Genomic DNA, 21,672 nt, shown 5'->3' with positions numbered 1-21,672 from the left:
TCCCACCCATCTTTTGCCCACTCTTTAAAAGCAGTCTATGAATATCTGAGACCTATGGATTGAAAACTTCTCTGGTGGAGAGCAGGGTGCTAGAGAGTTTTCATTCCTCATTAGTTCTGATTATACTAAAAATTGCCTCCAAGTTTTGGGTGCAGCAGCTTGCAGGGCAGAGCAGAGGTTGTGGAAGAGGTAATTTAAATCCCAAAGAAGTTATAATGCAATTTTTTAAAATTACTTAGAAATTATATTTGGCTTTTATGGTGAAATCCTGCTTTGTTTCTGCTTGGTCTGCTTGAGAAATATCCTCAGTTCCCTCACCTGTTCCTTTCACAACAGAAAATTGCTGCGGAGCCAGACAAAACTGGTTAGAATTACTGCAAATTGTATTTTCAGGCTTAAGTGCTTGTGAAGGTTGAAATCTGTGGCAGTGCAGCTGCACTGGATTTCTGACTGCAGCCACCAGTGCTCTTGGAATCGATGTCTCCAAATGGGCTCTCTAATTTGCCTCAGCTGAGTCACTTCCTCAGAATGAGCTGCCACCAAGAGACAGCTTCTTCTGCTTGGCTTTCCAAGGTTGAGCCTGCACTGCCCCCCTCCTTTGCAAAAGGAGAACTCATCGGGAAATACCTTTTGTAGTAAGGCAGCTGAGTTCAGAGAGCTTCAGCACTCTGGATTAGCGGTGGGACTATTGTTTGCTGCTGGGACTATTGTTTGTTGCACTCCTCATCTGTTCCTAGCTGCTAATTTGGATGAGAAACCAGCAAAGCAGCAGGGTGCTTCTCTTTGTCACAAGTGGTTGTCCTTGTTCCCAGCTGCCAGGTGAACAGGGAGGGTCTAGGAGATGCTTCAGGTGATAGCTACCCATAAAACCTTCACAAGTGACTTGTAATATATCTATGCTGTCTTTGGTGAGCCACATTTCATGCTTAGTTCTTGCATAAAATGGAAGTCAAATTCAAGAGCTTTCAAATTAGAATAATACTAATAATGGTCTTTAACACTGGTGTGATGTGACAGTGCTTTTTTAAAGAAGGTTTTCAGTTGTGGAGAGCCCAAATAGTCAATTTGTTGTGTAGACATGTATAAAATATGCATAAATATATAGAGATGTATGAAAGGACACCTCAGAGAGGGTATCAAAAGGAAAATGAGCTCAGTTCAGAATGAGATGTCTGTGTTGATGACCTCACAGATAAAAACCAAACAAAACCCAAATGTTTTTATAGTTGCAAGGTAAAACTGAAAGGAACTGATCAGTGTTTTTTTCTTATGCAGCAGCAGTCCCTTTCTGCCTCACACTTCCACCAGGAGAGCTTGGTACAGGCAGTCACATACCAGAGTGATGTGGTGGCTCCTGGCTTTGTGACCCAGCTGAGTTTGTGCAGTGGCTGGTAGCTAAGATGCTGCATAGTTGTCTCTTTCTAAAAGATGCCATCCTCCCCCAGCGAGCCAACAGTGCCCAGTCTGTTTGTGTAGCCAGCATGGGCACAGCAAGTGCTCCTTTCTCCCAGTTCTCCCAGCTCCTGCATCCCAGAGCACATTTTTCTCCATTCCCCCTTTTGAGGCAAACTGAAGCTGTACCAACATAGCTGTGTTCATCTTGCCCCTGGTAGGCCAGGTGACACCAGAACTAATGAAGTCACCACACACCCTTTCTGCTTCTCTGCTCTTACCTGGGTCAGAAGATCAGTGGAGATTTTTCACAAACCAAACCTGCACAAACTTCTTGGATTGCAGGAGATAGTTGAGACTGTAAGTGGAAAAGGCACTGGGAATCAGTGGTGAGGCTGTGTGCACACCAATCACTGTGGTGGGACACCCTGCTGCTCTAACGAGATGCTGTGTTGGGAACAGGATACCACCATGTTCCCTTCCTGTGGTAGCAGGTGGGAAATCTGCTGAAGCTTGCATGTTTTGTTACACTGTACAGGACACGTGTGTGTGTGTGTGTGGCATATCAATCCATTTTCATTGCACCTGGGATTGTTTTCTCGATTCTCGTTTAGTTAAAGACAACCCAAAAGATTCCCCAGGGACAGGTTTATGTGTAAAGACTCGAAACAAATCTGTTTATAGAGAAGACAGGGAGACAGTGCTTTGTGAAATGCTGGTTCAGATTTGTCAGCTTGAAAATCCTTAGATCTTGGAAGGAGCCAGCTGTGACCTTGGGCTGTGAAAGCTAAACGGGATATTTAGGAGCAGAGCTGGGATGGAAGTGGAAGAGGGGTGTGAAGAACTGGAGATAGGGAGAAAATCATAGAATGGTTTAGGTTGGAAAGGACCTTAAAGATTATCTCATTCCAACCTCCCTGCCATAGGCAGGAACACTTTCCACTAGACCAAGTTCCTCAAGGCTTCATCCAGCCTGGCCTTGAACACCTCCAGGGAGGGGGCATCCACAACCTGCCTGGGCAACTTGTTCCAGTGTCTGCCCACCCTCACTATTCCAGTCTCAATCTGCCCTCCTCAAGCTTCAATCCATTCCCTCTCATCCTTTCACTACAAGCCCTTGTAAAAAGTCCCTTCTTGGCTTTCTTGTTGGCAGTGTGGTAAATGTGGTCCAAAGGGATCACTGGGTATGAACCTAGAGAGTCTGAGTTTGTGGGACTGGCTCTGACTGGGTCATAGCTTGGCACTGGTGGTCCAGGATGTGTGACTGGCCAGGGCTCTGCCTGACTGGATACAGCTTTCTGCTGGGGCGAGCTGGGGAAGGTGCAGAGATAGCCTTGGTCCAGCACCAGGCTATATCCTTTTTCAGGGAGGGATTCAAGTCAGATTCCTTCAAATTTGGAGGTTAACTTGCAGTTTGTTGAGTCAATACTGGTGGTCTTAAATGTGTAGCAAATGTGTAGGGTTAGATTATTGTTGGTGTAGGTACTGAATATCCTGAGATGATTTTTACTTCCTTTTTTCCCCTTGGTATGTGTTTGTAAATCATACATGCCAGACATGAGGAGCACTGACTTTCACTGGTTTGTTCTTATCTCATGCCTGGGTCCATTAATGCACAGCCAGGTCTTGGGAGCCATCCTCTTCACATGCTGACATCCCCTGGAGGTACACAGCTGGTGTCCAACTACATCTGGGCCAGGCTTGCCAAAGCTCTGCTCAACAACTGCCCCAGAACTCTTCATCCAGACTCAGAAAGCTGCACTTCATCATCTAACTGCTGGGGTGGGTTTTGTGGCTGAGAAACGATGCATTTCAGGGTGTTTTTTCCTTGTAGGAGAAGCACTGTGCAGTGCACATTCCAGAAGGAATACTGTGCTAGTTTTAGTGATTAAAAAATATATATTTTTTATTGGTTTGGTTTGGGGGTTTTGTTTGTTTGGTCTGGGTTTTGTTTGTTTGGTCTTGGTTTTTTGTTTGTGGTTGATTTTTCTGTACAAGCTGGGGAAAAAAAGGGAGAGCATGAAGATGTGGAATCTCTGTGCCTTTAAGAGGACTGGCTGCTGGCCATGGCTCTGTGAAGCAGGGCTCTGCCGGGGTGCAGTTTCACATTACCCACCCCTGCACCCCCAGCCAGCTCTGGGGGTCCTCTCCCCACAGGGTCGCTGGTGCTGATCTAATCCTGCAGAAAGGCAGCCAAGGGAGTGTAACTGAGGGAAGCTAATCCTGACTGATACACGTGGGTTTGGCTCTGGTGGCAAGAGGCAGGGCAAGGTATGGAAATGCAGACAGCTGCCTCTGAAAGAAACAAAGCTTCAAGGAAGCTTAACGTGCTGAAATCAAGGGAGGCACATAATCTCCATCCTAGGGTGCTGAAGTACCCGGCTCACATCAGTGCAGGGTTATTACCAGCTTTTGCTTTGGGGTGTGGGCTAAAGAGAGCAGGACTGCAGGCAGCAGCAATCAGGCCAGTCTGGGCAACAGGGAACTTCTCAGCATCCCTCTTATCACTAGCAGCTGATGTTAACTGCATCCTCTTCAGGAGCCTGTGTGTCAGAGTCCTCTCACAGAGGCAGATGCGTTTCCTTTAGTGCAATTCAGTCACTTTTGGCTACAGTCTTCTTTTTGTGAGGTGCTGTTTGCCCTTTTGAAAGGTGCAGGCCCTCTGTGGAGCAAAAGCTTTACTCTTTTCTCTTCCCGTTCTGAGGAGCAGTGGTCAGCGGGTGCAGTGCACAGCCACTGAGAAGGGTCCTCCCCTCTCCCAGCCTTACAAAATCTTGCACCCCAGCTGGAAGCCTGCTAGGCAGCCAGCCTTAGTCTTGTGGGGGGTTCACTGCCTCAGTGACAATGTGTGCTGCAGCTTTTCATCAGCTGCATCAGGGCACAGGCATGGTGAGATGTTGTCTTCTACATCACAAGCACTCCACAGATGGGTCTCAGCATGCCACCGTTCACCAGCTTCCCCTTATTTCTCAGACTGAGGAGTCTGCTGTGGGCTATCTTTACTCTAAGCTCCTCTTGTTTCCATTTTCATCTTAAAGGCACAAAAGAGGCCAAGACAGGGAAGTTTGACCAAATTTCCAGAGGGCAATGACCAGTAACAAAAGTTAGGCAGATGCAGGTTCACCTGGGTTTGGTAAGAAGGAAATTATGACCTGACTGGTGATGATTATTCATGTGATTAAGAACCTCTGGGACAGGAAGGGAGGACCTGAGAGTTTTGGGTGAATATTTGGGGTGCTGAAGCTGAGGTCATGTATGATGTGCTTATAGGGCAGAGATAGGGTTTGGTTTTCCTCAGGAACCGAGAGATCAGGATTTTAAGAAGGGCAGGGGTAGAGTTGGGGGGAGTAGAATGGACCTGCTGCTGCTGCTAACAATCATTAAAAAAAAAAAATACAAAGCCAGCTGCTCTCAGAGCAGAGCTTGATCCTTTCAGTGCCTTTAACAGCAGAGTATATATTCAGAGGAGGGGAATTCATGAGGCCCTATGGACCTACACCATGGCATTACACAAAAATGCAAAGCTGAACAATGGGTGGCCTCAGCGGTTCCATCTGGCTCACCATTAACAAGGTTAAAGCAAAGTGGGTTTCTTTGGCTGTGTCACACACAATTTACACTTCAGATGCTTTAACTTTGGGGCTGGAGCAGAGAGAGCACTGCTCTCCATGCACGTGGCGAGGGGCTGGTGACATGGGGGGGGGAAGCACGTTTGGAACTGGTGGCTTTGAAAAATAGAGAGTGTGAGCAGTAATGTGAGCAGAGGTAATGTGGAAGGGCAATTTGGAAAGTGCAGATTATGTTTGGATAAATCATCTGCTAAAAAGGAAGGAAAAAAACCCCAAACAACCAAACTCAAACCAACCAACAACCTTCCCCCCTCCCCCCAAAAAAACCCCGAAATAAAAATCAAAACAAACAAAAAACCCCAAACAAAAACCAAACACACACACAAAAAAAAAAAAAAACCAAACCCCAACAGCCCAAAAAGAGCAAAAGAGAAAAAAAAGGGGGGAAAAAAAAAGAAAAAGAAATAGAAAATTCCTATCAACAAATTCAAATGACAGTCAGATATTGTTTACTTAAAATATTTAAGGGTATTCTATATATATTCTATGATGCATTTACATATATATGTGTGTGTACATATATGGTTCTGTATATGGAATCATAGAATGGTTTGGGTTGGAAGAGACCCTAAAGATCATCCAGCAGTAGTGGCTTGATTTCAGCTAACAGCAGAAATCAGGAAGAGGCCTAAGAAATATTATTAACAGCAGCATTTCTGGAATGGTAACCTGAAAACAATCTACTTCTGAGCTAAAAGGGATGCTGATGTATGGAGACACATTCTGGTAGAAAGCATCCTGCTTTCAGACCCACCGAAATACTTAGCTCATGGCATAGTTAATTAACTATGGCAAATTGTGGCTTTTAAAAATTGAAGCTACAGAGAGCCAGTGGTTTATCAGCAGGTCTGTTGATTTCTGTGCCATTTAATGTGACAAAGCATTGGAATTCTCACAGCATTTTGCAGGAATCTTGCTCTTTGTCTTGGCTTTGAGGTGCTCTGAGGGAACCTGCTGGCCCCTTCACAGATTCATGGAATGATTTGGGTTGGAAGGGACCTTAAAGATCATCCAGTTCCACCCCCCTGGGCAGGGACACCTTCCACCAGCCCGGGTTGCTCAAGGCCTCATCCAACCATTCTTGAATAAGTCTTCAGATGTTCTTGAATGAACATCAAAGCAGAGAATTCAATTGTGAGTCAAGCACTTGAGCAGTTAACCCTGTGGTAAAGATCTCAAGTAATTTCTAGAGAGAGGACACATCTACTCTTGCTGCAGAGGTGCTCAAGGCAAGTATTGCAGTGCACTACAAATCCAGGAGCCATGGCTACCTCATCTCAAAAGCATTAGGAGGGAGAGACTCATGAACCCAGGCAGAAATCCCACACAGCAAATCTATGAATGAAATGGAAAGCTGAGCTGTGCTCCTGGTCACTGCTGGCAGTTCTGGATGGGTTGCAGCCCTCCAGCAGGATCTTTAGCAGTTCCCTGCATGCTGCCTGGCAGAGCACACTGCTGCTGGCTTGTCTCACAGCACGGATGTGCAAACAGAAGGGCAGCCCAGGAGCTGCCAAGATGGCAAGCAGTGGTGGCACTCACTGTGCAGAGCTTTGTGGGAGACTGGGATGAAAGCTAAGCACAGCAATTTGTTGAAGATGTTCTGGCTCAGGCTTTTGCAGCATGTAGAAAGTCTGCTTTCTGATTCTCCTTTTTGTGCTTCTGCCAACAGGGAATGGGAAAGACCTGTGGAGGGAGGGATCCTGCGTTTGTACAAAGCCAGTTAGCTCTTGATGTCCCTCATTTTCTGTGTGGTGTGTGGGCTCTAGAAATGACTTCTCACAACTTGCCTGTGGCTTTCCAGCCCAGAAGTTGGACAGCAGTGAAAGAGCTGTAACTAAGAGGGCAGTTTCAAAACCAGGTATTTTCCTGCATTGGCCAGAATATGCTTGGAACATCAATTAATTTGTGGTCTGACCATCACATGGCTGTACTCTTTTGTATCATAAGTACATTTTTTCCTGTTGCCTTACCAGGGTAATCCCAAGAGGCAGAGACTCAGCTTCTCAAAGCCTTGAGGATCTTGTTTTCCTCAGAGCTCAGTGGGACTTAGGCATTTCAATACCTGTAAAAGTTTGATTATACAGAACAGACTCACCTAGGCTGCCTGTGGCAGAGAAAGGTGATGCCAGCTTCTGAGCCTGGGAAGGATGAGACTGCTCCTGAGGGAAATCTATGGGCTGTGCCTGAGGTGAAGAGTCTTTGGTGTAGAGGACACATTCTCTCTGTTCTGTGGTTGTTTGGAACTGGATATTTCCAAGTGTTTTGGATATTTAGAAGTGGAAGGTTTGTAATTCTCCAAGATCAGGCACTGTAGGACAACACAAATACCTGCCTCAGGTGGGAATTAAAAGCTTTAGGATGAGGTTTAATCTTGTTGCAGCTTGAAATCCTCTTTTCACGCTTTGCTGTCGCTTCTGCATCTTGGTGTGAAAAGCTTCCAAATTAATTTTCTCTCTTTTAGATGGTTAAAGCCTCTTAAAAACATGTTCAGAGAAAATGCTGAACACAACCATTTGGTAATAATGGCTGCATATGGAGCTAGTCCCTTTTAGCTTAAAATGGGAGTTTGGAGAGGGACTGACTGAGAAAGCAAGTGGTCAGTGCCTCACCTTAGCACTAAAATGTGGCTGTGGGGCATCTGAGTGGGTTAATTGTTCTTGCAGGGAACTTAAAAGTGCTGTTCCTTGAAACAGCACCAGCCACACCTGTGATGTCCTCCAGTTGGAACAGTTGGGAAAGGAAGCCTTGTGTGTATTTCATGCTACAGGACTCACCCTATCGATCCCAGTGGGGTCTGTAAGGGACCCCTGTGGAGATAGCTGGTCTGGCCTCCTCAGTGTGTCAGACAGTGACCATCCCTTTGTTTCTGAAGAAAGAAAGGAAGATGTGAGCTGCTGGTCACATTCTGCAGTCCCTACCATTTTTGGAGCCCATGTTCATGCAAGTCATAGGATTCAGTGGCTTTAAAAAGAAAAGCCATTGTGAGGCTAGGATCTAAAGCAGTCTGTACTGCTGTCACCAGGGGGGTCTGAAACTCTGCATCATGCTAATTCAGGGATACCTGAAGTCACTTGACTCTAAAACTGGTGTTTGGGGAAGAAGAATGGGTTATGAACTTCCCCAGCAGTCTTCCCTCCTCCTCTTCATTCTCCTCTTCTTCCTCTGCTCAGTTCCAGTGCTCCAATCTACTGCCAGGATGCCATTTGCCATTTCCTGCTGTTGTGAGTCGCTGTCACTTGTATTGGCTGCTAACGTTAGTGATAGAATGAAGAAACAAAGGGAAATGGCAACGTCTAACAACTAATCCCCAGTTACCTACTACCCTTTTATCTCTGTGGACTTAGCTGATCAGTGGATGTAGAAACCCTGCAACCAGCTCTGCTGAGAGGCAGATAGGGTCAGGCATGCCTCTTAGCTCACAAACAGCACCTCAATGACCCAGAAAGAGCTGAGCTGGTTTTCTGCAGCCTGCAACCTTATATCCACATGGCCAGGAGGCTCAAGCCACCTCTGTGAAGTCTTCTGGTGTTACTGAACTATGCTTCTGTAAGCAGGGGCACTGAGGAGTGGTTTCAAAACTCAGCTCACTAAGATCTGCTGAGTTCTGGCCACCCCATCCCTGCCCATAGCTGCACACTGGGGCAGGAGCCTGCAGCTGTGGGCACACACTGCAGTGACAGCCAGAGGAAACCTGTCTGCAGTCTTTCCCACCAATGTCAGCTGTAGAAAATACTGGTTTTAAAAGCACTACATGCAGAACTGGTTTCATTAAAAAGAAAAAAAAAATTAAATCCCCTTTATTATTCTCACAGAGACTGTGGTTGATTGTATTTGTGTGTGTGTGTTTTTGTCGTGCAGAAAGATTCCAGACCGACTGGAAACCACTCAGTGTAACTCAGTGTACACTCAGTGTAACCATTTCATGTTGGCTATGGAACTGTTTGAAACATAACTTCCTGAAACCATCACTGCTCTTGCGTCTGCTTTGTCTGGATGAGTTAGAGCCATTAAAACAGACACCTCCCTTCCATGCTGTATTGATACTTCGGGAGCAAAGCCATCTTCCATGTTCTTTAGAAAGAAAAGAGCTCAGTTTTGTAAACTGATTTCCCCCCCCCCCCCTCTCCTCCCAGGAGTTCCTAACTCTCAATATAAAGAAAATCCTTTTGTTGTAACAAGTGAGAGCACATCCCAAGCATTCCCCTGTCAGGATGCATTTCATAAGGATTTGTTATGTGATTATCTGAAAAAATAATTTGCTGCTGCTGCCATAAAGAGGGATGAGTGGATGGCAGAGATAAGGTTTCAGGGAAAGGAGGAGAGAATGCACGGAACATCTTTGAGGCTGTTTGTCAAAGAGCTGCTGTCCATGTAGCCCTTTCCCATTTTGTGGAAAAAAAAAGGATTTATTGTGTGCATTTTGAACACCTTTCTTGTTGTGTTAAAAAAAAAAACAACCCCCAACTCCCAGTTTAGCAGATTTAAAACAAATTCATTTCCTCACCAGCTTCAGCTAAATTTTTCTCCTGCCAGAACTGATTTATCAGGCAAATGCCCCTTGTTGTTTGTCAGCTTCTTTGTTGGGGGGTGGGGGGGAAAGGAGGGGGAGGGGAGAGCCAAGCAACAAAAGACTGTAACCTATTGATATTACTTCTGGGATCCGCCGGGGAGAGGAGATTGATTTAGAACTAACCACAGCAAACCAGTCGATCCGATGGGTTTACAGCGGAGAGGTTTTATTTATTTATTTGTAACAAGAGTCAACACCATCAATATTCGACCCGGTGTTATTGGAGGCCTTGCAGGCAGGCGGTGCGCTTGTGGCTGCGTGCTGGGGGCTATCTGGGAGATGAAAGGAAGGCGAGCCTGGAAAAAAAATGGAGGGACCTTGGGGTTTCCTCCTCCTGAAATTGAAAGTCTCCAATCTCTGGTACATGATCATCTGTTGGGAGGATTGGGAGGAGAAATAGATAGATAAGAATTTTTATTTAATCGTTGCTTCTTTAGGAGATTCTCTCTCTTTTTTTTCCTCCTTTTTTTTTTTTTTTTTTTTTTAATGTTTTCCCCTCGCTCTCCTTCCCCCCTTCTCTCTCCTGGTTCCCCCCCCCCACCCCCCCCTCTTTCTCTCTCCTGGTTTCCCCCCCTTTCTCTCTCCTGGTTTCCCCCCCTTTCTCTCTCCTGTTTTCCTCCCCTTTCTCTCTCCTGGTTTCCCCCCTTTGTCTCTCCTGTTTCCCCCCCCCCCTTTCTCTCTCCTGGTTTCCCCCCCCCCCCCTTTCTCTCTCCTGTTTTTCCCCCCCTTCCTCTCTCCTGTTCCCCCCCCCTTTCTCTCTCCTGTTTTTCCCCCCCTTCCTCTCTCCTGTTTTTCCCCCCCTTCTCTCTCCTGTTTCCCCCCCCTTCTCTCTCCTGTTTCCCCCCCTTCTCTCTCCTGTTTCCCCCCCCTTCTCTCTCCTGTTTCCCCCCCCTTCTCTCTCCTGTTTCCCCCCCTTCTCTCTCCTGTTCCCCCCCTTCTCTCTCCTGTTCCCCCCCTTCTCTCTCCTGTTTCCCCCCCTTCTCTCTCCTGTTTCCCCCCCCTTCTCTCTCCTGTTTTCCCCCCTTTCTCTCTCCTGTTTTCCTCCCCTTTCTCTCTCCTGTTTTCCTCCCCTTTCTCTCTCCTGTTTTCCTCCCCTTTCTCTCTCCTGTTTTCCTCCCCTTTCTCTCTCCTGTTTTCCTCCCCTTTCTCTCTCCTGTTTTCCTCCCCTTTCTCTCTCCTGTTTTCCTCCCCTTTCTCTCTCCTGTTTTCCTCCCCTTTCTCTCTCCTGTTTTCCTCCCCTTTCTCTCTCCTGTTTTCCTCCCCTTTCTCTCTCCTGTTTCCCCCCTCTCTTTTCAGTCCTGTGGCAATGTTGGAGCTGTTTCTCACTCCTCCCAGGTGGTGCCTCAGCAAGCAGACACCTCCAGCCAGAAGTGACCCCTTGTGCTGCCCCACAGCTTGATTTTTAAGGACAAATCACTGAATTCCTTGAAGAGTTAAAACATCTTAGTTCGAAGATCCCTATTTCTGTTAGAACATAGATAGTTTCATCTCCCTTTACAGCAAAATGAGGTGTTTCAAATGATCTGTGTGATCTGTCTGCAAGAACTTAAAGTATGTTGTGAGAGTAAGGACTAAAAAAGGCAGCTTCACTTAGGTGCCATCCCACACATTTTCTGTGTGCCTTAAAAGCTTAGGTACCATTCAGTGTCCTGTAAAAACACCTCCTGGCACATGCTGTAGGATGCCAGGCCATTTTTCAGAATATTAACACTGCTGGATGGAGCACTGGTAGCCAAAGGCAGGTTTTTTGTTGTCTGGTAGCATTCAGAAAGAAAAAACAAAAGAGGAGTTGGTGTGGGGAATATCCTGGTGAATGTATTTTAGTCTTCCTCTGGTAAAACCCTTTTCTTCCCTTTGCTGCCCCTGGTCGGAGTTAACCCCTTCCTCTCCTCTCCCCAAGAAAAACTCAAGTCCTCAGGGTAACTTTCTCTCACCAGATAATAGTGTGCAGCCACACAAATGATTCTCTACTTGTCATATCGATTGGATTATCATCTAAATCATATTACAGAGCAGCAGGGAGAAGCCAGCAGTTGTGTTACCTTCCAAACATTTGCAGGGCAGGAGCATTGTCCTTTGAAAAGGGACAGGGCTAGGGTGTGCTCCTTAAGTGGGAGCTGGCTGCTAGGACAAGGGGGAAAAAAAAGCTGAGAGCTAGGGAGTAATTTATTTTGCATTTGCTTTTGGTTGTGAAATTGAGTGCTGCTCCTGAATTTCAGTTAATTTGCAGTTAATAGAGCAGGAATCTCTGCATCCGTGTTTCCTTTATGATTCAGCAATCCTCAGTGAAGGAGAATTCAGAAGTGTTTTTAACTTCACTTTATGCTCTCATCTTTCTTTGTTAGTAGGTATTAACTTTACCATTTTCTTGTGAGTATTGAAACACAGTGCTGGGCTGGTTCCTCAAGGTGTTCCTTTATTAAATTAATGTTCATCTCTTTTATATCAAAAAAATCACCCTGATTCACCTTGCTGTCAGTGCTGGAGGGAAGAAAGGATTCCCCCTCAGCCTAATTGCCACCTCTTCATTTACTCTCTTGCATTATCTTTTGAGCCTGAAGCTACCTAGTAAATCATGGGAGCCCAGTATGAAAGAGACACTCCTCTTTTTTTTTTTTTCCCCATTTTTTAACAAATCCTTCTTGTTGCTACTTGTTTTGTAAGGGTTGCTTCTGCTATAATTGCCCTTTGAAAGGCTTTCTGTGGTCTGCTCACCTCCCAGTGTAATTGCAGATAAACTCTCACGTTGTGTTTAAGCTAACATAGATTATTCCATGGTGCTTCTGAAGTGCAGAAACGCTTGCTGTGGTTGTACTGATCTGATAAAACACTCAAATGAGAATTTGCTAAGAGTCCTAGGAGCCAGCTTGTGTGTTGCTCTGTGTCTTTATGTGTACAAAGATGCGGATCTGTAAGCTTGAGTGTGTGCTTCATATGCTCTCAGGATTCGTGATGGTGTGCATGCAGCAGAGAAGAGCATGGGCTAAAGGGTTAATTCCCTACCTTCATGCACATGGGTGATGCTTGTGGGATCATTTGTGAGCTGGGAGGTGGCTGACCATTGCCATTTTGGTGTAAATCGCTCTAGAGGGAAGGCATTTCAGAGCAGGGTGGGGTCTGTTCTCCTGGTAAGAGTGATTGACAAGGCATGAATGGATAGTTAAGTGAAGAAATTCCACCTTCCTGGTAAGCCCAGGCACACCCTGGCTGGTACCTGTATATTCTAATGCAAACCTTCAGCCAAATAGTGAAGTTGGGTGCTAACAAAGCCCATTCCTAAAATGCCTAGCCAAAGTTAGATCATAGCTGCTTCTGCTGATAGAGGTTTCTGTTATGGTGATGTGAATAAATGCAGAAGATTGCAATTCCCTGCAGGTAGGACGGGTTGATAAATAGATATGCAAATAGGTGATGGAGGCTTCTGGAGTGGAAGCCAGGGACCCTGACAGCAGATTCTTGGTAAGGTGAAATGGTTCACTGGAGTGGATAACACAGTGCATACCATAGCGACTGCTGAAATTGATTTGTCCGGGGCTGCTGCCTGCTCTGCTCCTCAGGCCCTTTCACCTATTCCCAAAGGATTTTGTAGCAATTCTAAAGACTTGTGCTGTTAAGGGGAAGAAACAAGTGCAAATGCATTCACAGCTATAAAATTCTGTATTCTGAACTGAGATAAAATGCCCGATTTCCAGAAGGTCTGCACATTCCTGTTACACTGTATTATTCTCTACTGAGTGTACTTTATTATATTATACTTAGTATGCTGTATTTATTATACTATACTCCCATTGCACTGTGTTATACTTAGCCTAGAAATAAGTATACTGCTAGAAACCAATGGGGATAATAATAAATATCATTCTTTAATCTAAATTGCAATAAGTACTACATTTTGGAATTCTTTGATTAATTTAGTGGAGGAGAAAACCCAAGACACTTCAAGGGGTTTTGTTGTTGCTGTTCTTCTGCTTCCCTAATTCCAAGATTTAATTTCTGCCTTATTTTATCCAGAAGGTCTTTAGGAAGCTTGTTGGGGAAATAGAGCTGAGGGCCAGTTAAGAGGACTGAATGCTGCTGTTAAATGGGAGTCACTAATTTGAAAATACCTGCAATGATTTGGGAGGGGGAGGGAGGGGGGAAAAACCCAAACCCAGATGGATATTGTTTAGTAAGTGACAACTTTGCTGTGTGTAAAATCACGGGAGAAAAAAGATTGCTGGTTTGGGCTTAGATCAGGATGTTCAGTTTGCAATATATTTAGGATGTCATTTCCCTTCCTGTGCTTGGAAAATCAATACTAAGTGCCAGTGGGGCTTGTACTTGTTATTTCCTTCTGATTCAAGGGAAGCTTTATATTCTATGTCTCTTGATGTGTTATTCTGTAGTGTGTGCAGACAGAACCAGTATGAGTTTAGTCTTCGAATTCCACTGGAAAAAAAAAATCACAGACTTCAGTTTAGTGGTGACTTAAAAATGCAGCCAGTTCACCTAGAACATGCTTCTGCAGATGTCATGAGAGTGCAGAGTTCAGTGTAATGGGTTTGGCTTCTCATTTCTTATTAGTTTTTAGGGAAGATGGCAACAATTTAATTACCATGCTTTCTGAAAGGATAATGAAGTTCTGTTCATGATTTAACGTCTCTAAATTACAGGTCAGCCTTGTCAGACATGACAGCATGCCACGGGCAATTGATGCTGTTGCTTCACTTGCCTGCTAAAATAAAGATATGGTTAGTGCCTTGCTAACAGGGATGAAGAGGGGGATGCTTGAGGGATTGTTTCTTGGAATGGATCTGCAAATGTTAGCAGTTGGTTTGCAGTCTTTTTTTTTTAGAAATGACACAGATTTTATCAATAAGATTTCTTTGAAAGCTAGATGAAATTCTTTAGGTGGGACTCCAGCTGTATGTATGGCTTTGCATGGATGAAACTTGATTTGGTTTTGGATAGACTAGTAGTGAGCACTAAATGAAAGCTGAAATTGTGCCTTTTAACTTTCCAGGAATCTGAATAGTTTTCTTTTTCTATTTTGTACATAGAGTTATAGTCTCTCTTAATCCTTCTGTTGACTGTCTTTCTGCAATGGTTGTTTTATTTTCTTTCTTTCTTTTTTTTTAATTAGCTGTTAAAAAGCAACAAAAATCAGTGGTTAAATTTTATCATCAGAGATGATAATAACTCAAAATGTCTGTGTGTCTAAGGCAAGTTTTATAAAACAAAGAAACAGAAAGCATAGAAAACCAGACAAAATAGAGAGCTCAGTGGAGAACATGACTGGCACAGGGTCACCATGCCAGAGAAATGTTTGTTTGTATTGTTTTAGAGGAATGTTAGTCCAAGGACTGGCATTCCTGCCACGTGTTACAAAGCAGAAGGGTTTGTAAGGAGTTGCTGGAGAATCCTTCAGGACTCCCCAGGCTAACAAGGTTAATAGAGAGGGATTTGAGCCATCTTTGAGAACCTTTGCTTTGCACCCATCAGCTCCAGGACAGCCACATCCTGTTGAAGGTGGCACCTCAGGACACAACCACCTGGGGCTTAGGGATTTCAAGAGAAAACAAACCACCCCTGTTTTATGGCTCTTGCCAGGGCTTCATTTACTTGCTTTTGTACTTAAAGCCTAAGTGCATTGCAAACCCTCTGCAACAGCAGCACTGCCAGAGTCTGGCCCAGACCCTCCAGGACTGGAGGCGAAGTGCCAGACCCTGGGCAGGAGCTTGGCACCATGTCCCTTCTCCACGTCTGGGATTCCCTGGCTGGAAGCAGCATGGACATTGGGACACGGCTACATTGAGTCTGAACGGTTCTTGCTCGCTGCACCTTTCTCCATGGCTCGGAGTGGGGCAGCGAAGCTGCAGGCGGTGCCCGGCTGGGCTCCTCCTGCCTGCTGTGCTCTGCTAGCTGTGCCAGTCGGTGTTGGCTCCGGCTGGCAGCCACGGGCACGGCGGGGCTGAGGCGGTCGCTGCTGTCTCCGTGCCGCAAACGCCGGGCTCACGGCGGCTGCTGCCGGCCGCGCCGTGCCTGGGGATCTGCTGCCCTCTAGCGGCCGTGCGCCCCGGGACTGCCCGGGAGGCGAGCCGGGAGCCCCGGAAAGGAGCCAAGCGCAGGGCGGCTTTTGGGTCAGGTGCGACGAGCGGGCGCCTTGCAGCTGGCACCTTGCAGCTGGCACCTTGCAGCTGGCACAGTGCCCCTCAACCTGCTGCAGTGGTTGCAGGGGGGTCGGGGCAGAGATCCCGAGAAGGATGATTGCAAGACATGGGCATCTTTCCCATGAAGAAGGAGAGCTGGGGCTGTTCAGTTTGGAGAAGAGAAGGCTGAGAAGGGGATCTAGCTGATCAACCTCTATCAATATCTGAGGGGTGAGTGTCAGGGTGGTGATGGTCTTTTTTTGATGGTGCTCAGCAATAGGACAAGGAATACTGCTACAGCACAGGAGGTTCCACCTCAACACAAGAATATGTGACTCTTCTTTATGGTGAGGATGACAGAGCCCTGGAGCAGGACGCCCAGAGAGGCTGCAGAGTCTCCTTCTCTGCAGGCTTTCAAAACCTGTCTGGATGTGCTCCCCAGGTGGCCCTGCTTTGGCAGGGGAGTTGGACTGGACAATCTGTGGGGGCCCCTTCCAACCCCTAGCATTCTGTGATCCTGCCTGTTTCACCAGGAGACCTGAAAATCTCCCTGTTTGCCTCTGCGTTTCATAACTAGCTGTCTGTCTTGTTTTTTGTTCCAGATGCTACAACTGTGGTGGCCTTGACCACCACGCTAAAGAATGTAGTCTACCTCCGCAGCCAAAGAAGTGCCATTACTGTCAGAGCATCATGCACATGGTGGCTAACTGCCCCCTTAAAACAGTCTCGCAGCAGCCCACCAGTTCTCAGGGAAGACACGAAGCTGAGCCCCAGCCTTCCACTTCTGCCTTCCTGAGGGAAGGAGGAGGGACACACGGCTACTCCTCTCCATCCTACTCTCAGGAGGGCAGGGCAGAGATCTCGGAGCGCTCGGGCAGGTCACCGCAGGAAGCTTCGGCCAGTAAGTTGTCAGCATCGCCCGAAGAGCCCAGCAGGAAGGGGCCTTCTGTCCAGAAAAGGAAAAAAACTTAAAGCATTTCTCACAGCTTTCCATTTTCTTTTATATCCTCTTGGGATGTCTACCTCATACAAGTACAGGGGAAATAATTTCATGATCAGTAGCTGACCTGGAAACTTTTAACTACTGTTGAGGAACTGTGAATTTTGTTTCTTTCCTAGACAAATCACTCCATGCAAAGTCCATTTGAGCAGGGTGCATCACGTTTGACCTTCTCTGTGTGTGTGTGTGAGCGTGCACATGTGTGTGTGTATGTGTACATATCTATAAATAGCTTTTTTCCCCCATCAGACCACTCTCCAGCTCATACCAGATGTTACTGTGAAGCAATAGGCACAGTATCCATGAACGTTTCTGAACTCAATTCCTACCACCTGTTTCTGAATGCCTTCAAAATTAAAAACAAACAAGAAAACCCCAAGAAATCTCACTCAGAAACAACCTAAACCTGCTAAACCACACAGAGAACTGAGATCAAAACTGTTACTTCTCTTGGGAACCAAAGGATCCTTTCAGATTTTTAAAGCTGCCATATGGTACTAAAGATACTAAGACATCCCCCCTCCCACCATCCATTTGAGGTCTTTTCTTTCTCATCTCCACAAGATATCAAACCCCCCTCCCTGTGCCTATGCAGGGCAGTGTGGTGACAACACAGCTCTCATTGCCACCATCCTTTGTTGGTGAGGAGTTGAAAGCTCTGGAGAAGACAATGAATGTGTAGTTCTGTGCTGGTTTCTCAAGATATTTTGTTAAATTGATGTGGTCCTAACTGTGATTTAGATGACTGTTGTCTAGGGGAGAATGTATAACAGAGCCTTTTGGCTGGTGTCAGGATACCATCCTGCTTAGCCCTTTGTATTCTGTGAACATGTAGGGGACTTCAGTGGCAGTAGCAGCAGCAGCAACTTCTCTTGGTCCCAAGCATTGCCACTCAGTGTGAAAGGACTTTTTCCCCCACCCTCGTTTTCTGTTGAAACGTCATGGAGAGACCTCCCTAGGAGTTTGTGGTGTTGTCTGGTTTGGTTTTAAAGAAAATTAAATGCAAAGTTAATGAGATCCTGGGATAGATAGTTTCTGAAGAGGAAAGGTAGCTGGGTAGTTGGGGTTGCTCAGCCACAGCCTCCCTTGCTGCTGATGTGCAGTCAGGAAGGGCAGGTGCCTGCTGCAGCCAGGCCTGAGTGAAGGCTCCTGTGAATTTGCCAGAAGCCCTAAGCGTCATCTACTTCCTGTGAGCTGGAAGCTGTAGCTGACCAGCCTTGGTCCAGAGTGTGCTGAGACCACACACTAAAGAGGAGAAAGATTGGTGGCCTTGGAGTGAGACTCCCTGGGCTGCAGCCCTTGCTCGGGGTTAATAGAGCTGGAGCCTATCAAAACTTCAAGTCGCTTTCCATTTGTCGCTCCTGAGTTAGCAAGTCACACGTAAGGGAACGCACTCTGACACATCCCACGGCAGGGGTAAGTTAATTAGAAAGCCCTGGGTGATCCCTACCATGGGCAATAAACACAGCCTGCTGGAGCCTCAAGGAGTCAGGCAGCTTTAAGCTTGGCTAATCAAAGTGAAGCAACAGCCCTGTGTGAAAGACTCCAGCCAGCCACAGAGTTCCAACAGGTATGGCTCCTTCCATGGCCACTTCTGCCAGATCAGGCTGCTGCTGCTGCTGCTGCTTCAGTGAACAGGTAGCAATCAAACACCTCAGCAAAGGGCATGATTTAAAGATGATCATTTTTTGTGAATTCCTTGCCAGTGTTTGCTTGAATCTGGATGGTTTATCCTGAAGTTCTCAACGTGCTAATGCAAAGCTTACTTTTGACGATATTGAATGTGATGTATCTATAGAGAAGAACTTCCTTGCCTTACGTGAGGAGAGTAAACTTATTTAACTTATGTAGACAAATCAAAGTGGCATTGCTTAAATCTCCTAGCCGGTGTGAAAAACCAGCTTCACAACAGCAAAGATGCAAAACTTAGGTCACTTTGAAAATTTAAACCAAAGTTCCTTCTAGAAATAGGCAATTGTGGATTTGAAAAGTGGTCATTCCCTGTTTATAAGGTAAAAAGTTCAGAACTGAGATCAGGAAACCTTCTCAACCTGCAGATTTTTTTCAGCGGTGCTGTTCAAGATCCCTGCGTGCACCGAAGTCAGACTGAACTGCTAAGAGCACAGAACCAAACCCTGTCTTATTGTTGAAAGCTTAAGGTTTTATTTTTATATAGTAGAATATTATCACTATTACATAGCATACTCAGGATAAAGAACTTTGCTCAGGGAATATACCATTTAATGTTGTGTTTTTTTTCCTTTACAGACTAGTCTACAGACCTGCTTACTCAGAACAAACCAAATAGTCTTAGACCTTTTTATCTCTATATAAGTATTATGTACTGATATCAGTAACTACCTCTGAGTTGACACAGACCTACATTTCTGATAATCAGATCTCAGCATTTTGTATTCGGAGTCCCTGTGAACTGATGAAGTGTGGTTAGTTCTGTGAGCCTTGGTGTCTTTACATTCACAGGGTCCTGGGGGCTTTCAGAGATGCTGGGCAACCACAGCTCTCCCACTGACTTTCCAGGCAGAGTTGGTGGTGCTTAGCTTTTCTAAGAGGGGAGGGATGGGGGGTGGGGGTGGAGGGGGAAGAAAAAAAAAAAAAAAGAAAAAAATAAACAAAACCCAAAAACTATAAAAGCATCAAGCCCACTTTGTTTACATAGGTGACAATAAACTGACGATTCTGTTTACAGCAATAGGCTACCTCATGTTTCCTGCAGAGCCCCACCTGTGTGCTGCTCCAGCCTGGAGGGTGGCTGTTGATCTATGGTACATACTTTGGATCTGTACTAAACCTGTCAGTGATAGCTCACCACTCACTGCCTACCTTCTGGCAAATACTTGTTGAAGAGGAAGCATCCATGTAAGATTAGGAGACATTTCCAAACATTTCTTTGAAAGTTGTTACTCTGTTGTTTTGGTTGGTTGGGTTTTTTTTTCTGTCTAAAGGATTATGGGCACTGTTCATGAGAATAAATCCATCTCAGAAGAGACAAAACCACACCTGAGTTACAGGTACAGCAGCATGAGCTGCAGCAGGGGACTACTTAGCACTGGACTGCAGCAGAAAAAAAAATATATCTGGTTATACTGCTTTGATAGGCTGCTCCAAATCAGCAAAGAACTCTTGAGAGGAGGAGGCACAGACTGAATTTAGGATTCTTCCTTCATGTCTAAGGACAAAATTAATATTCTGCAGCATTGGCTCAGCCTAGAGATCTCCTCCCTATTCAGCAGCCTGGCCTTGCCAGAGTGCTTCACAATAAAACTCGTTTGAGGGGAGAGAGTTCAACTGTCTGCTCAGAGAGAGGTCTTTTTCTCCTAACAATAGTGGAGAGAAGGTTAAAGCTGCAACAAGGATATCTCTCCTTCCCCATTCTTCCACCCCAAAGTACTCAATTTGATTTAATCATAAGGGACATGATGAGGTATTTTTTAACTCTCCCTCAGAGAGGTCACAGGATGTTCCACCTCAAAACTTCTTTACTGAGGGTGGTGGAGCACTTGAGCAGGCTGCCCAGGGAGGTTGTGGAGTCTCATTCTCTGGAGACTTTCAAAACCCACCTGGGTGTGTTCCTATGTGACCTGCCCTGGGTGATGCTGCTCTGGCAGGGAGGGGTTGGACTGGATGCTCTCTGGAGGTCCCTTCCAACCCCTAACATTCTGTGATTTATTGATGTGCTACAAAAGTTAGGCCATGACCAAGACTTGAATGTGGAGGAAGAGCCAAAACCCTTTCAGCTGCAGTTGATGGTGAAGCTGGCATGGTGAAGATACCATTTGCAATAGTTTGCTTTTAGCCAGCTTTCAGGCAGTGCCAAACACCACATTTGGATCCTACCTCCTCCTCCTCCCTTTGCAGGCCACCTTTTCCAGTCCAGTTTTACTCTGCCCCAGTGTAATCCTGGAGTTCCTGCTCAGTCACACTTAGTTCTGTGAATAGAGCCCCATTAAAGGAAAAAATAAAAGTGTTTATAGATCTTGTAAGGTTCTTTGTGAGAAGAATTATAAAAGAACATGGGAAATCTCCTCAAGTCTTAAATTTAATTTAATTAATTTATCTGTAAGAAATGTTTATCATTTAAAAAAAAATTAAACAAATAAATATATATGTATTCCCCTCTGCTAGCTAGAAAAGTGATTGGGAAGAGATGTGCCTGTGCAGATAGCACTGGTTTTAATGTTCCTAGAAGTCTTAATGAGGTTTGAGTATTGTTTTAGAAGCAAGCAGAGCCTTGTGAAAGGCATCAATCTCCTTTTGCTTAGCGTATCAGCAGCAGCCTCTTCCCTGAGATCCCTTGGTTGTGTGAGCCCTGTTCCACCTGGTGACTGACAACAAGAGATTGATCTAGCAACACTTCTTTCCTTTTGTATCCAAACCAGAGCTGTGGTGGCAGCTTTGGTGGTGATTTTTTAAATGAGAATGTTGAAGACTACCAAGGTATTTGCTACCCTTGTCATTGAACCCAGCTGAAGAGCAACCATCTTTCCAAAGGATAATTGCTTTTTGACTACCTCTTGGATTAACTTTTAAAGCAACGAACTGGCTGACAAACCATCACCAGACTGGCTTAAAAACTAGTATGTGTTGCTTGTGGTAATAATAACAATAACCATACTAGAGACCAAAGTGAACACTGATTATTTTTTTCCTCTCTGTCTTTAATACTGTGTCTTATCTAGTGTTTTTTAAATTATCTTCTGTAGGATAGGTTTACCTCCTCGTCCATGTTTGACTCGGATGTTGTTTACAAGGTGAAATAAAAGAGAAAAACCAAATCACTTGAATGTTGTGTGGTAAGAGGAAGGCAGTGGAAGTTTTGAAGGCCATTTCACCTGTTTACTGTCTTGAGGGACTAAAGCACTGATTGACTTTCTACATATCATGTATTTTATATTCTCATTTCATGCCTAATGTCTTTTTGTTGTTGTTGTTGTT

General features: G+C 45.4%; 1 protein-coding gene across 1 annotated transcript in view; it reads left to right on the top strand.

Moving 5' to 3' along the window:
- LIN28B (lin-28 homolog B) overlaps positions 1–16,691 on the top strand; it is a 63,986-nt gene extending 47,295 nt beyond the window's left edge. Inside the window, exon 4 of the mRNA XM_054393155.1 lies at positions 16,322–16,691. Within this exon, the coding sequence (XP_054249130.1) occupies positions 16,322–16,691 (370 nt within the window). The remainder of the gene's footprint in view (positions 1–16,321) is intronic.
- Positions 16,692–21,672: the final 4,981 nt, after the last annotated feature.

This window comes from Indicator indicator, chromosome 27 (assembly GCF_027791375.1).
Source record: "Indicator indicator isolate 239-I01 chromosome 27, UM_Iind_1.1, whole genome shotgun sequence".
NCBI classification, from domain to species: domain Eukaryota; kingdom Metazoa; phylum Chordata; class Aves; order Piciformes; family Indicatoridae; genus Indicator; species Indicator indicator.
Note: the sequence above shows the minus strand (reverse complement) of the source record. Positions and strands in the feature narration are given on the sequence as shown.